General features: G+C 56.5%; 1 protein-coding gene across 2 annotated transcripts; it reads left to right on the top strand.

Moving 5' to 3' along the window:
- Window positions 1–1,690: 1,690 nt before the first annotated feature.
- Window positions 1,691–14,737, top strand: PRIM1 (DNA primase subunit 1). 2 transcript variants are annotated; one of them, XM_054013142.1, is made up of 13 exons: window positions 1,691–1,764; window positions 3,443–3,600; window positions 5,893–5,999; window positions 6,327–6,400; window positions 7,165–7,301; window positions 7,773–7,831; window positions 8,330–8,439; window positions 9,159–9,250; window positions 9,783–9,900; window positions 10,540–10,609; window positions 11,376–11,467; window positions 12,352–12,450; window positions 13,776–14,737. In XM_054013142.1, exons 1-13 carry the CDS (start codon window positions 1,719–1,721, stop codon window positions 13,793–13,795), a joined length of 1,182 nt encoding a protein of 393 aa, XP_053869117.1. In that variant the 5' UTR covers window positions 1,691–1,718; the 3' UTR covers window positions 13,796–14,737. The 2 variants fall into 2 exon arrangements, with proteins under 2 accessions (XP_053869117.1, XP_053869116.1); XM_054013141.1 differs by lacking the exon at window positions 1,691–1,764 and adding an exon at window positions 2,361–2,514.
- Window positions 14,738–15,273: the final 536 nt, after the last annotated feature.

Here is a 15,273-nt window from a genome sequence, read left to right as displayed (position 1 = left end):
ACGCTTTGTCCCCTGGTTCTCAGCTGGCAATGTTTTTCAATGTCCCATAAACGATAAAAAGGAGGGGCAAACGCCTTCAGGGACCCCTCTCTCTCTCCCTCCCTGCCCATCTCCTTCTCTGCAGCTGAGAAGACCAAGGAAACGGCTGTTGGACTCTGGGGGGACGGGGCCTGACTCGAAGAGTTTGGTCAGTGTGACCGTGCGCTGGAGGCATGCGGTGAGGAACTCTGCTTGTAGCTAATACTAGTTAAGTTCGGCACTAGGAAGTGTTTTATCTTCATTTCTCCTGTAGACATTTCTGATTTTTTATGCCTCGGAGCCCGTACTCACTTTAAGCCTCTCGCTTTGTAACCAACTTGTTTTACGGTTTTACCTAACCCAGTGTGTTTGCGTTGAGGTGTCTGGGTAACTCTTTCAGGGGACGAGCTGCTGTATATGATTCCCTTGAAGGAATAACAAACTGACCGCATTCACACTGTCCAGGAGAGGGCCGGGCAGCACAGGACGTACATTTCTGGGGCGAGGTGGGGAGGGGGAAATCCGGGACTGGGAGTGTGTTGAGATCACCCTGCAGTGTAACCCAGGCTGGGGAGAGCCAGGGTGTGCCTGGCAGGCTGCGGTTACACACACACACCTGGGAGTGAGCTGCAGGCTGGTTGTGAACAGTCCAGGTTGGAGCAAGGCCTTGCACGGCACCCCAGGTTGCAGGACGGGGGGGGGGGGACGGACACAGCCCCACACTGGTCTGGATTGCATGCCTGGTGCTGCACAGACCTTCTCGCCCCCCTGCCTCCCTGAACTGCAATCAGGGTCCCATCTTGCCAGGCCTTGCATGGACCTTCCTCACTGAGATCGGGGCCCTATTGTGCCAGGCACTGCACAGGGCCCCATCGTAGCGGGTGCTGTCCAGACACACAGTGCGCCGCCCCTGCCCCCACGAGCTCCCAGTCTAAGCCGATGAGACGAACGGTGAAGCATCCGTTCCAAGGCAGGGGCCGGGAAGCCGAGGGAAGCCACCCCAGTCTTTTGTCCCAGGCACGGCCAGATGAATGAGACCAGGACAGCCCTTAATTCTCCAGCTCTGCTCGGGGCCAGTCCCAGCTGCGCCAGAGGCAGGCCCAAGAGGCCCTGTGGGGGGCAGCTGGGATCAGGGTCCCCCAAAGACTGTTTCCTCCTGACCCCTGATAGTTAGAAGCCGGCTCATGCCCTGAAGCAGGAGGGTTTGTAGTCCGGCCATAGCATATTGTCCTTGTCACGCAGACCCTAAAGCTCTCCCTTGTTCCTATTGGACGTTTTGGAGATGGGGGTCGGGGGGGAGGGCAAAATCTGCAGTGGCCACGTGAATTTCAGGATCAGCGTTGGACTGTGGTGCCGCTCTGCCCCCGGCTACCAGCCCTCGGTGGAATCGCAGCACCTTCCCTGTCGATGGAGAAATGAATAATTAACTGCGCCAAGGTCCAGCAAATATCAACTTTCCCCCAGCGGTTCACCAGCCAGGGGAGTGCATTCGTTTCTGCCAGCCTGCTAGCGAGGGAGGCTGGGCTGAAGGGAGGCTGGCGAAGCAGCCCCTGGGAAAGCAGGGACAGGATCGACTGGGCCCCAGCCTTCCATCAATGATTGATTTCTGGACCCCCCCCGCCCCATCCCGTCCCGTCCCCCGCCAAGGCTTCATGGCCACAGACTGCAAGGTGAAAACAGCATCGCTCTGTGCTTAGCGAATGCCGAGCCGAAGCACCGATAGGTGGGGGGCAGAGAAGCAATATGGTAATAGAGGAGCGCAGGCCCTGACTCTGTGAGATGGCGGAGGATCTCCATGACTCGTGATCAGTACAGGGCCTCTGACACATGGCCATTCCCGATCCCCCCCCGAACGATGCATGTGCTGCATGGCAGTGGCCGGGGTGGAGGGCTGTATATGTGGGGAGGGGGTGGCCCTTCCAGGGCGCGAGCGGCCTGGCATCGCAGTCGGGGGGGGCTGCAGTCTGATGCGGGACTTGGCATTGCAAGCGTGCAGGGCGCTCGCCTGGCCATGCAGGGGGCTCTGTGCACGGCCCCCAGGGGCTTTGCAAGGCACCCTAGGCAGGGGGCTGGGTTGCCCCTCCGGGGGCCCGTGCTGGGACTGGGGTGAGGGCGCTGGCGTGGCAGGGGGCGCCCTGGGGTCCCTGGGGGGTGCCCCTGTAGTCAGGGGCTCTGCAGGTGGGTTGCAAGGCGATGCGGCCCCCGGCCTGAGATGCATTGGGAGTCCGGGGCTTTGCAATGCGGGGGGCGGCGGGGAGGGGCTTTGCAATGCTGGGGGGGGCTGACGCGGAGACAGGCCCCGCCCGGACTACAGCTCCCAGCCGCCCCGGCCCGGCCCCACCCTGCGCACGTGCGGCGCGGCCGAGCCGGTTCCCGCGCGCGCCCCGCGGGCCATGGCCGCGTTCGAGCCGGGCTCCCTGCCCGACCTGCTCCCGCTCTACTACCGCCGCCTCTTCCCCTACGGGCCCTACGGGCGCTGGCTCAGCTACGGCGGGGGTGAGCGGCAGCGCGGGCCGCCTGCACCGGGGAGGGGCCGCCGGGGGCTCCCGGGGGAGGAGGGGTGCATGGGATGTGTGGGGTGCATGCACGGGGAGATGGGGTGCACGCAGGGGGCGGGTGCACGGGGAGATGGGGGTGCACGCAGGGGGGCGGTACATGGGGGGTGCACGGGGAGATGGGGGTGCATGGGGGGTGCACGGGGAGATGGGGTGCACGCAGGGGGCGGGTGCACGGGGAGATGGGGGTGCACGCAGGGGGGCGGTACATGGGGGGTGTACGGGGAGATGGGGGGTGCATGGGGGGTGCACGGGGAGATGGGGTGCACGCAGGGGGGCGGGTGCACGGGGAGATGGGGGTGCACGCAGGGGGGCGGTGGGGGTACATGAGGTGCACGGGGAGATGGGGTGCACACAGGGGGCGGGTGCACGGGGAGATGGGGGTGCACGCAGGGGGGCGGTGGGGGTACATGGGGGTGCATGGGGAGAAGGGGTGCATGCAGGAGGCGGTGGGGGTGCATGGGGTGTGAGGGTGCACGCAGGGGACGATGGGGTGCATGCACAGGGAGATGGGGATGCATGCACAGGTTGGGGGGGTACGTGCACAGGGCGGAGGGTCCATGCCTGGGGCAGGGGGAATTTGGGGGATGAGGGAGCGGGTACAGTGGGGGGAGATGGGGGCAGGGAGCAGGACGGAGAAGTGTAAAAAGGGGGATTCTAAACGGCCCAGGTCCTGAAGTTGGGACCCTTCTGGGGGGCGGCAGGGAAGGAGGGGATCTAAGGGGTGAGGAGCTGCGTGTGGGGGGAGCCCCAAGCTAGGGGACGGGCGGCTGTCGGTCAGGCCTGAGGGCCGTTAGATCGGGGATACGCGAACATCTCCCTAGGGCGCTCAGACAGTGCAGCTAGATTTGATGCCATTTCCCTTGCAGTGGTGAAGAATTACTTCCAGCGGCGGGAGTTCTCCTTCACGCTGCGCGATGACATCTACGTGCGATACCAGTCCTTCAACAGCCCCCAGGAGCTGGAGAAAGAGATGCAGAAAATGAACCCCTACAAGATCGACGTGGGAGCCGTGTATTCGCATCGAGTGAGTCCGGACTGAGAGATCCGGTATTCTCCGGTCCGGTCTATGCGTAAAACATCCCTCAATATAGCGATGGAGCTCCGGGGTCTAAAAATCCACCCCCCTGAGCCCCTCAGCTCTGCCAGCCCAACCCAGGGTGTAGATCCAGCTTGATGGATGGACAAATGCTACCGTCGCTGGGGGAAGTGGAGTTCCTTGCGTCTACACGATGAGTTTACAGCAGGATAGCTATGGCACAGTAGCCGTGCCACTCTCGCGCCTGGAGTGTAGACGGGCAGGTCACTGAGGTGGCTTATCGTTTTTCTTTATCGATGGAGAAACTGAGGCACAGAGGGATGTGGCTAAGCTGGGGAAAGGGATGACCTTGTTAATTATAGACCTGACCTCGTTCCCAGGTAATATAATGGAGCTGCTGATATGGGACTCGATAAATAAAGAATTAAAGGAGGATAATATAATTAATGCCAATTAACGTGGGTTTGTGGAAAACAGATCTTGTCAAAGTAGCTTGGGATCTTTTTCCGATGAGACCGCAAGTTTGGTTGATAATGGTCATAGTGTTGATGTAACCCAGCGGCTCTCAACTTTCCCAGATGACTGTCCCCCTTTCAGGAGTCCCAATTTGTCTGGTGTACCCCCAAGTTTCACCTCACCTAAAAACTACTTGCTTACAAAATCAGACAAAAATACAGAAGTGTCACAGCGCACTATTACTGACTGTCTCATTTTTACCATATAATTTTAAAATAAATCAATTGGGATATAAATATTGTACTAACATTTCCGTGTATGGTATATAGAACAGTATAATCAAGTCATTGTCTGTATGAAATGTTAGTTTGTACTGAGTTCGCCAGTGCGTTTTACGTAGCCTGTTATAAAACCAGGCAAATACCTAGATGAGTTGACGTCCCCCTGGAAGATCCCTGTGTATGCCTGGTTGAGAACCACTGATGTAATCGACTTCTGCTAGGTGTTTGACTTGATACCACGTGCCATTCTGATTAAGAAACTAGAACGATGCTAAATCCACACGGCACGTGTTAAATGGGTTCAAAATTGGCTGACTGCCGGGACTCGAATAGTAATTGTAAACAGGGAATTATCACTGAGAGGCTGCGTTTCTAGAGGGGTCCCTCGGGTTGGTTCTTGACCCTATGTCACTGAACGTTTTTATCAGTGACCTGGAAGGAAACGTCGAATCGTCACTGACGAAGCTGGCAGATGACACAAAAGTTGGGAGCGTGGTAAATAACGAAGAGGACAGGTGACTGACACAGGGCGACCTGGGTTGCTTGCTACACTGGACACATGCGAACTGTGTTTTTAGTAGGGACTAATGTAAAGTCGTACAGCTAGGAACAAAGACTCCCAGGCCCTCTGCTCTAACCATTTGACCATACTACTCCTGGAGCTTGGGATAGAACCCAGGAGTCCTGATTCATATTCTCCATCCCCTGCACCAACCATCGGACCAGCAGGAGATCCTAGGAGTCCTGACTCCCAGCCCCTCTGCTTAACCATTTGACCAGTTGTTCTCTATCAGGGGTACGTGAGGTCTTCTGGGGGTACATCAGCTCATCTAGATATTTGCCTTGTTTTACAACAGGCGACATAAAAAGCCCTAGCGACGTCAGGACAAACTACAATTTCCTACAGACAATGACTTGTTTAGACTGATCTGTACGCAAGACACTGAAATGTCAGGACAAGATTTATATTCCAGTCGATTTAGGAAGTCAGCAATGTTTCAACAACAGTGTGGCTGTAACACTTTAGTATTTTGATGTCTGATTTTCTAAGCAAGTAATTTTAAGTGAGGTGAAACTTGGGGGTCCGCAAGACAAATCGGACTCCTGAAAGGGGGACAGTGGTCTGGAAAAGTTGAGAGCCAGCCCCTGCATTTGACTATCCTACCCTCCCAGAGCTGGGTCTAGAACCCAGGAATCTTGACTCCCAGTCTGGTTCGGGAAGTGCCATTTGTGTGGCAGGATCCCTGGTGCAGCGTAGGGTGTGCAGGACGCTGCTTCCTCCCCACCGACGGAGAGAATGAGCTGAGCGAGGTGCTAACCCCCCGGGGCTGGGAGAACATCACAAAATCCTCTGTCGCACCAGCCGCCACAAGGGCTGGTGGCCAAACCGATCCCCGTTGCCTTGTGATGCAGCAACTCGGGTGGCGCGTGAACGCAACGCCGCTGGCTTAGCAGGTCACGTGGAGGGATCCCTGGGCAAACCGGCAGTCGCCCGCGTGGCCCCCACGGCCATCGAAACTGACCCGTTCCTCCCCTTCTGCAGCCCAGCCAGCGCAACACTGTGCACATGGGCGCCTTCCAGGCTCAGGAGAAGGAGCTGGTGTTTGACATAGACATGACGGATTACGACGACGTGCGGAGGTGCTGCAGGTATTTGCTCTTGCCGTCCGCTCCAGTGAGCACAGACATGTTGTGAGACAGTCCCTGTCCCAACCAGCTTGCAGTCTAAAGAGATGAAGCAGACAAAGGAACCCCACGTTACATATGGGGAAACTGAGGCACGGGGTCGGGCCAAGGTCACAAATGCGCTGCTCCAGAGAGTTCCCACCCTGGCTATGACCAAGGGGTAGGCAACGGGGCATGGTTCTGACAGCAGGACTCTGTGGCTGCTTGGTCAGCCGTGCCCGGGGCATGGAGGTTTATATTGTGGAAGGCCCATGCTTACCCTGTCTTGCTTCTGTGCCACTCTCCTTTCAGCTCCGCCGAGATCTGCTCCAAGTGTTGGACCCTTATGACCATCGCGATCCGTGTCATCGACCGCGCGCTCGTGGGCAAGTACCGGCCGCGCCCCTTGGGTCCAAGCGCTGCTGTATTGGCCAGTCTGCGTGGCACCGTTGGGGCTCTGACATTTCCTCTCTAACCGTGTCCCGAACGTCTGCGGTGGTGTCTCCCCCAAGCTCTCCAGGGAATCCAAACTCCACCTGGCTGAGAGTAGGGTGACCAGATAGCAAGTGTGAAAAATCGGGACAGTGGATGGGGGGTAATAGAAGCCTATATAGGAAAAAGCCCAAAATCTCGGGACTGTCCCTATAAAATCGGGACATCTGGTCACCCTAGCTGAGAGCCGCCTTGGCGACCCATTTCAGCTGCCGGGCATTTGGCGGTGAGACCCTCAGAGACTACAGGTCCCAGTGTGCACTGCAGATCGAGATGGCGCACTGCATGCTGGGATATGTAGGCCACATATATATTGGCGAGAGCCGGGCGGGCTCCTTTGGCCCACTCAGCACGAGCGGTGCTGTTCGCACTGGGCCCCTGACCAGCTCTTGGTGTCATTTATGATGCCGCTCGTTTTAACCCGTTTGCCAACAGGGATACGGGCTAAGCCAGGCAGGGCACATGGGATGCAGAATAAAACAGGGCCTCCCTCGGGTCTGTTTGCAGACTCCAGAACGTAACCCAACGTGTCCTGGCCCTCTGTGGGGCCCAGGAGAGCCAAGAATTCTGCTCCACAGAGCTTTACCCGTGTCTTGCACGATCTTTCTTGTTTCCAAGGCAAGCCTTGCGCTGACTTTGCTCCATGTCCTCCCTGCAGAGGATTTTGGGGTGAAGCACCGCCTGTGGGTGTATTCGGGCCGGCGAGGCGTCCACTGCTGGGTGTGTGATGACTCCGTCCGGAAGTGGTCGTGCGCCATGCGCGCCGCGGCGGTGGAGTATCTCACCCTCGTGAAGGTGCGTGGGAGTTGACGGGGCAGGGGCTGGGCTGAGAAACTGGCTGCGTCCCGTCTCACTTTCGAAGCCAGGCAACGCAAATATGTGGCCTGTCGGTCGCGGGGGCTCGTCTGGCCCCGGTCACAGTGGTATCAGCAATGGCTTTATCCTCACCCCCCTGAGAGGCAGGGTGGTGCTGGCCCCCCCTATTTGTACAACTGAGGCAGAGCCGGTACGTCTACACTGCAAAAAAATAAGACCCACGACATCGAGTCTGAGGCCAGGTCTGCAGACTCAGGCTTGTGGGGGTCTAACCTCCGGGGCGTCTGTGGTTGATCCGGAGCTTGGACCCCAGCTGGAGCTGTGAGCATTCAGGGTCCTCTGCAGATGGTGCCCTCGAGCCAGAATCTTCTATCTTCCTCGCTCAGCGCCCGGTTTCCGGGTAAGGGGAGGGGTTGGGCTGTATGAACCGTCTCCTCTTTTGCTTCCCAGGGCGGATCTGAAACCGTGAAGAAGGTGAACCTGACCGACCCCATTCACCCATTCATCAGGTCAGTTGCCGTGACGCTGGATGGCGTCTCATGTACCCCAGCCTGGCGTGCCTTGCTCATTGGGCCTGGGTCTCGGTTGTATTCAGGCGCCTCTGTGCCGCTTAGAGCAGCTTAAAGTGGGTGAGAATGACTCCCTGGGAGCCCCCCATGCTGGGGCCCTCCCCAGTCTGGCGTGGAGCAAGACATCAGGGCTCTGCATCTGCTCTGTGTCCAGCCCCTGGCATAGGGGGCAGGTGAGGGTGTGACAAGATCACACTGAGTTATGGCTGATCTCTGCTTCCTGAGGGCCACAGGGAGAGGAGTGTATATTGGAGCCAGGCATGATCCTGCCCGGTCCCAGAATACAGCTGAGGTCCCCCTCTCCCTATCTGCAGGGAGGAAGTAGTTGAGCGTCCAGCCCGCCATGTGGTGGTAGAGGCGTCGGGGTAAATCCAGGCATTGTGTTGTCTTCCTCTGCTCCTTAGCTCTCTCACCCCCTGCCCCGCCTTGTTTCCCCAGCCACTCGCTGAGTCTGGTGGAGCCGTACTTCGAAGACTACGCCCTGGTGGGCCAGGATATCCTGGGCAGCAGCGAGAGCTGGGAGAAGGTGGTTGCCCTCGTCCCAGAATATATCCTTCGGCTGTTCGCGGGGGCCTTTCTGCAGCTCAGCGGATGGGGCGGCAAGAACTCGAGGGTCCTGGTTCTTGGGGTCGCCCGAGCCAGAGGCGTGCGCCTAGCTCTGTGTGCGGGATGCGCCGAGTGCCTTCAGCTCGGCTCTAGGGGTGACGCCTGTCAAGGAAGCCTATTGGGGCGTGAAATCAACGGGCCGAGCCTGTAATTCGCGGGAGCTGCAGCCACTTCACGCCGCCGGGGGGGGGGCTGTCCATGGATCGCAGTGGAGTGACACCCGTTTACACCTGCTGGGGCTCAAGTCCACAAAGTTCTGGCCTGCCTTCACAGAGAGCACCTGGGACAATCTCGGTCAGGGCTTCTAGGGGCTGTCGCGTTACACACCTTGTAACAGACCAATAGCCGGGTCTGTTGGTCAGGTCTGGGTTTCAGCTGCATTTCCCCACTTCTCCGAAATGGGAAATGCTCCTGGCGTTCCTTTGGCGCTAGAGAAATACAAAGTGTGTGCGTGAGATTGACGCACAGTGTTGTAAGCTCCTTGGGCAGAGACTGGGTGCCTTCATCTGTCTCTGTGGGGTGCTTAACAGAGCCCCAGTCCCCGTGCTACCCGTTCGGAGGGTGACGCAGCTCTTGCCTTGTGAATATTTGAGCTCTGGCCTTCCCCTGGTGGGGTTGGCCCCTAGGCGAGCCTTGTTGTAACCCCTTAACAGCTGATCACCGGTTCGAGAGAGCCTGCTGCGGGAATTCCCCAAAAAGCATGATTCAGTCCAGCGCTGGGAGCTCCTGAAAAAGAAGATGGAGAAATGCAAGGTAAGGAACAGCCCAAGAACGTAGCTGGGGACGGGAGAGAATCGAGGCGGCGTGTGGCTCGTGGGGGACGGTTGGTCTTTGGGCCCAATCCATCGATTGAATCCCCCCCACCCCCCTCCCTTAGCTCTTATGTGACGCTTTCCATCCGTCGACCTCGAAATGCATTACAAAGACCGGTATCGTTCCCTCCCATTTTACAGATGGGGAAACTGAGGCACAGGGCGTCGGAGGGATTTGCCAGTGGCAGAGCCGGGAATAGAATCCAGGCTTCTGAGTCCCAATCCAGCACTGGTCCCTGTTCGGCTGGGGACGCTATAGGGAGTGCCTGCCCTGCCCACAGCACCCCGTGACGAGGGGTATTCCCTGGTGGCTGGTTTGCATCCAGAATCGGGGCCTCTGGCTGTACCTAGGATGGTGACGTCCTTGAATCTCCGGGGTGGGACTCGTTTGCAGAGGGCGCAGAGACAGGGAGCGTATGGGGCCTCGTAGCACAAAAGCCGTCCCCAGCCCGTGACTGTCCGTCTGCTCCTAGCCCTCCCACGCGGAGTCGGAGATCATGCTGCAATACTGCTTCCCCCGGTTGGATATCAACGTCAGCAGGGGAGTCAACCACTTACTGAAGAGCCCGTTCAGCGTCCACCCCAAAACAGGTCACGCGCGCACGTTGATGTAGATCCGCTGGCCAGCAAGGCGGGGCGGTCGTGTTATCCCCATTCCGCGGGTAGGGGATCTCACCGGCGCGAGCGTGAGAAATTCAGCCAGCCGCCTTCCGCCCCATCGGCAGCCCCGAAGCGCCCTCCTCATTTCAGACCAGGATGGGGAGCGAGTTCCCAGCCAGACGCTTCCCTGGCTAATGCAACGGGAGATCCTGGCGCCATGAGCTTCCTTCCGACCCAGGTCTCTGTGCAGTCCAGAAATCCACACCGTGTTTACCTCCCCTTCCTCATCTCACCCCTTGGCCAGTATCGTCATAATTTGGACAGCGAGGTGCTGTCCAAACACAACCAAAAGATAGTCCCATCCCCTGCCTGGGTTCGTGGTGAGCTGTGACTGCATCTCACTGTGCTAAACTCGCTTCTGTCCCTGTCCCCTCCCTCTCTCCAGCCCTGGCCGTGTCTCTCCACCTGAGACTCGCAGCAAACCGAGGTTGCTAGGTCTTTAGATCAGGGGTTGTCTCGCTGCTTTCTTGTGCAGCTGCCAGCCCAAGGGGCCCTGACCCCTCATTGTGGCCTCTGGGCGACACAGGAAACACGCCGCTGGTAAAGTGACACTGGTTTTGCCTCTCCTAGGTCGTGTTTCGGTCCCGATCGATTTGCGGAAGCTGGATCAGTTCGACCCATTGGCCGTTCCAACCATAAGGTACCGGTGATGGGCTGGGATTGCAGGACCTCCCTCTCCGCGTGATGGGGCGTGTCTGGCTGTGAACACAATCACTTCCGAACGCTGCCTCCGGCTGAGTCTGGGATTCCGGCATCGACGGGCAGACCCCCTTTGATTTTGGGGGAGATCAGAGAGAAAATGGGGGATGCCCAGAGCCCCTGCCCTGTGGGGCAGATGCTCAGCCATCAAGGAGAGCCAGAGGGAGAGGAGACTTCATCCTTCCTAGCATGCGGCCTCCTCTTTGTAACGTCACGATCTATGGTTGGGGAGAGAGCACGGCAGCCACCTTCCAATCGGGGGAGGGCGGGGGACAGTACTTTGGAATGGGGAGACAAAAGAAAGAGAGACGGAGCTCCTGGAATGGAGCAGGGGACAGTGAGAGACTCGGCCCCTGGCATGTGGAGAATAGGAGACACCCAGAGCCTTTGGCGTTGGGGGGACAGGCGAGTGGCATACGGGGAGCCCGTGGGGCGAACGGAGCCTCCTAATGAGTGCAGACCCCCAAGGTATTTATCAGCGCAAGGTGGATGGGGCCAGTTGGTTGGTTTTTACACCGTGGGGCAGCCAACCCTCTCTGGCGCGATCTGTCCGGTGCGGAGTGGGCCGGGTCGGCGCTCCGCCAGCGAGCGGCCGTGCCATGAGGCTGCCCTGTGCTGATCTGTTCAGTGGGGCCGATCTTGGCTAGAGGCTGACTAGCGGCGTTGGGTAGCCAGCTGTAAAGGACTCTCACGCTGCTTGTTCGTAGTTGCCTCTGTCGTGAACTGGACACGGCTCACGAGGAGGAGGATGGAGAGAAGGAAAACGAGGCGGAGCCGGAACCCAAGCGCCGCACCAGGGGTGAGTGGCTGGAGGCAGGAGTCAAGAAAGATGCTGCTTTTATTAAAGCACATTAATACGGGACCTCGGACAGGGGCATGGCCTAGGGGACAGGAGACCCTGAAAGTTGATACCCCTCTTTCCTAGTCAGTATTTCCGGTCCCCAGAGCGGTAACACGACGGCCTCAACCAGGTTCCTCTCGCTCCCAGAGCCACTTGTCAACCACAGAATATTTTTGCTGAGGGCCTGGCTCGGTTTCATGCAGCAGCTGGAGCTCCTCCAGGGCGCGCAGCACAGGGGTCTTCAGCTCGCGAAGGGGAGGAAAGAGGCACCCCCTGGAAATTGCTGCGCCCGGAAAATGAGCTTCCAAAGTAGAACAAAAAGTGCCCCCAGAGTTAGAATTTTTCCAACCCCATGTGGCATACTCCCAGACGTGTCAATTCACTGCTGCCGAGCCCAGGGGCGTTTCAATAAGAATTAACTCCTTTTTCTTCTGTAGCGTTTTTCACGTTATCCCCGTTTTACAGATGGGGAAACTGAGGCACACACAGGAGAAGTCACTCCAGCAGGCCAGTGGCAGGGCCGGAAATTGAACTCGGGACTCCCGAGTCGCAAGTCTGTGCGCTAGCCACTAGGCAACACTGCCATTCTGTGGTGGCAGCGTCCCACTGCGGCATTGTGGGCAATGCCAGGGGGGAATTTTCCCTGTAGGCCTGAGGCAGTTAACTTAGCCTTCATAGTTTCAGTGCTGGCTAAGATCCAGGCCTGGATGGGCGTTGAATTCACGTCGCCTCTTGATACACCCAGCCTAGAGAGCCCAGGTTTGAGGGATTGTAACATGAGGCGCTGCATACGCTCTCTATGGCCGGCAGATCCTTTGCACGTGTCTCTCTTTGTCCCTTAGACTACAAGAAAACCAGCTTGGCTCCGTACGTGAGAGTCTTCGAACAGTTCGTGGAGGAAATGGACAAGTCTCGCAAAGGGGGGCTTCTCAAGAAGAGCGGTAGGGACCGAGGAGGGGACTGGGCGGGGCCTCTCCTCTTCCAGGCTGCTCGAAACCTTTCAGGGCTCTCCCTTCTCCCCACAGAAATGTGGTCCTCACTTCTAAGCGTGGGGGGGGCAAGACTGCCCAATGGTCAGCGCACAGCTGCCTGGGTTCTATTCCAGCTGTGTCCCCCTGGAAAGTGACTTCAGCTCCCCTTAGGTTGTGTCCTCCCTGCAGGTAAAAGGGGTGTTCTTAACTCTGGTTAAACCAGCTGAGGGATGAACTGGATTGCTCTCTTCATAGATTCATAGATTCTAGGACTGGAAGGGACCTCGAGAGGTCATCGAGTCCAGTCCCCTGCCCTCATGGCAGGACCAAATACTGTCTAGACCATCCCTGATAGACATTTATCTAACCTACTCTTAAATATCTCCAGAGATGGAGATTCCACAACCTCCCTAGGCAATTTATTCCAGTGTTTAACCACCGTGACAGTTAGGAACTTTTTCCTAATGTCCAACCTAGACCTCCCTTGCTGCAGTTTAAGCCCATTGCTTCTTGTTCTATCCTTAGAGGCTAAGGTGAACAAGTTCTCTCCCTCCTCCTTATGACACCCTTTTAGATACCTGAAAATTGCTATCATGTCTCCTCTCCGTCTTCTCTTTTCCAAACTAAACAAACCCAATTTTTTCAGCCTTCCTTCATAGGTCATGTTCTCAAGACCTTTAGTCATTCTTGTTGCTCTTCTCTGGACCCTCTCCAATTTCTCCATATCTTTGTTGAAATGCGGTGCCCAGAACTGGACACAATACTCCAGTTGAGGCCTAACCAGCGCAGAGTAGAGCGGAAGAATGACTTCTCGTGTCTTGCTCACAACACATCTGTTCAATGAGAACATAACCCAAAAGGTTGTGTGTCTTAATGCCCATCAACTCCTGCTTACCGCAGCGATACTCAGACTGGGTAGCTCTTCGGTGTGTCTCCTGCGGCACATATTAAAACACCGTGATTTAATAATTAGCCCATCAGGATGCTTTTGTTGTGTTGTTAACCGACTGTAGTTGATCAAGTAATAGTACCTGGTCAGTCATTTTGCTGTGAGAATAATATATACGTTAAATATTTCCCCGTCATTCCGTTTCAATATGAATATAGAGCACCTGTTGTCAATGAAACAGTGAATTCACAGGCGGTGGCTCTGCTGGGTAGTGCTGATCGCTGATTTGCCTCCTGAACCGCTGAGGTTTAGTACCACTGGCTTAGAGGAAAAGGAAGGCAGACGTAGAATAAGCCACAGGTGCAGCTCTCTCTGTTGTTTAAGATCCCGTGTTTCTTTCCTCTAGACTTACAAGGAGATTTCTGAGGACTCTGGTGTCTCCAGTGGGGAAATCTACATCTGGTATGTCCAACCAGCCGTTACAAGAGCTCTGATCAGGACAGCGGACTGCTCTAGTTACCTTATTCTTCTTGGCATTAAAGGCTTTACTCAGCAGACTTCGAAGAAAAGGAAACCCAGCTGGTCTTGCCTACTGGAGAGAGAGGATTTGGATGTTCATTTTGCAGGGGCCAGCGTGAGCCTGGGCTTGGAGCGTGCGCTGGGAGAGGACTACGCTGTGGATTGTTGGCAAGAAATTAGAGCTGCTTCCTTTTGCGTGAGGCGACGGGGCATGGGCTGATGTCAGTTCCTCCCCTCATCTGCAAACAGCAGGCGGCTTAACCCACCCGCCCGTTTGCCGGCACGAGGGCAAGGCGGAATTTTACCTACCTGACCAAGAGCCATTGGTAAAGTGGGAATTTGGAGAGAGGGGGGATCCCAGCTGGCTGATTTGAGAGGAAGGGAGGAATTCTCATCGGCTGATGGATTCCGAGGGCGCAGGGGTCTGGAATCGGCACCTGGCAGATGCCTGCAAAAATGACCCCCGGGTTTTCTTTCTGTCAGGATAACTCTGCTGCTCTGGGGCAAACCATTATTAATGGAAGAAGCTGCCTGACAGCCCCAGATGCATGAGATTGGACCGTTGTATTTGTCCTTTCTAAGCAATGGTTCCCCGGGCCCAGCTCTTCCAGATTTCGACCTCCACTGACTTATTCCAGACATCTGAGGCTACTCCAGTTGTCCCTCCTCTTGCTTAACGTTCCCTTCTGGCTGCAGCCTGTGTAGTCCTCTCCCTGCTGCAGGGTTTAATTCGCAAGCTCTCGAATGACTCCAGGCAGCTGGGTCTGATGGCCCAGTAGGAGGCGCTCTGTGTATCCTTCTTTTGTACTTTTTTATGCAAAAAGAAAACGATTAAAGGGTTCCGTTAAAGACTGTGTGTCCTTTTGGTGGTGGTTGTGCTGCGGGCTGCTGGTTGGGTTCACGGGGCGTGGCTGGGAAGTTATCCAGTGATCTGAAAAGGTCACTAGACCCCCATGTCTCAGGGGAAAGAGCAGCGGTGGGCTTGCAGCTAGGTACAGGACTGGAAAGGTCTGAGGGATACAGTGAGCAATAGGTACGTGTGTCCCTGGCTTTTCCATTTCCTTTGTTGCTCTCTCTTTTGTTCTAATGCTGAGGTTAGTCATCAAAGTAAAGAAACAAACATGACTCGGGAGTGGGGTAAAGTAAGTATTCTCTTGCCACTCCAGTTCTCCCAGAGCCCTTTGGCCTTTAAAGGCTCATGGTCAGATAGTTTAGGTGCTGGGGTTAGCTGCTGCTGTTGTTTTTTAACCCTGTCCTTTTCTAGACAGCCAGTCATTTAAAGTCATTGCTAGACTAATCAAGTTGCGAGAGTGCCCCCTGCTGACCTTCGAGGGACTATCTACTGGAGTCAATTTCTGAAATTGACCCAAAAGTTATTCCAGACC

Source organism: Malaclemys terrapin, chromosome 23, assembly GCF_027887155.1.
Source record: "Malaclemys terrapin pileata isolate rMalTer1 chromosome 23, rMalTer1.hap1, whole genome shotgun sequence".
Classification (NCBI taxonomy): Eukaryota; Metazoa; Chordata; order Testudines; family Emydidae; genus Malaclemys; species Malaclemys terrapin.
The sequence above is the reverse complement of the archived record's forward strand: the minus strand, read 5'-3'. Positions and strand labels throughout refer to the sequence as shown.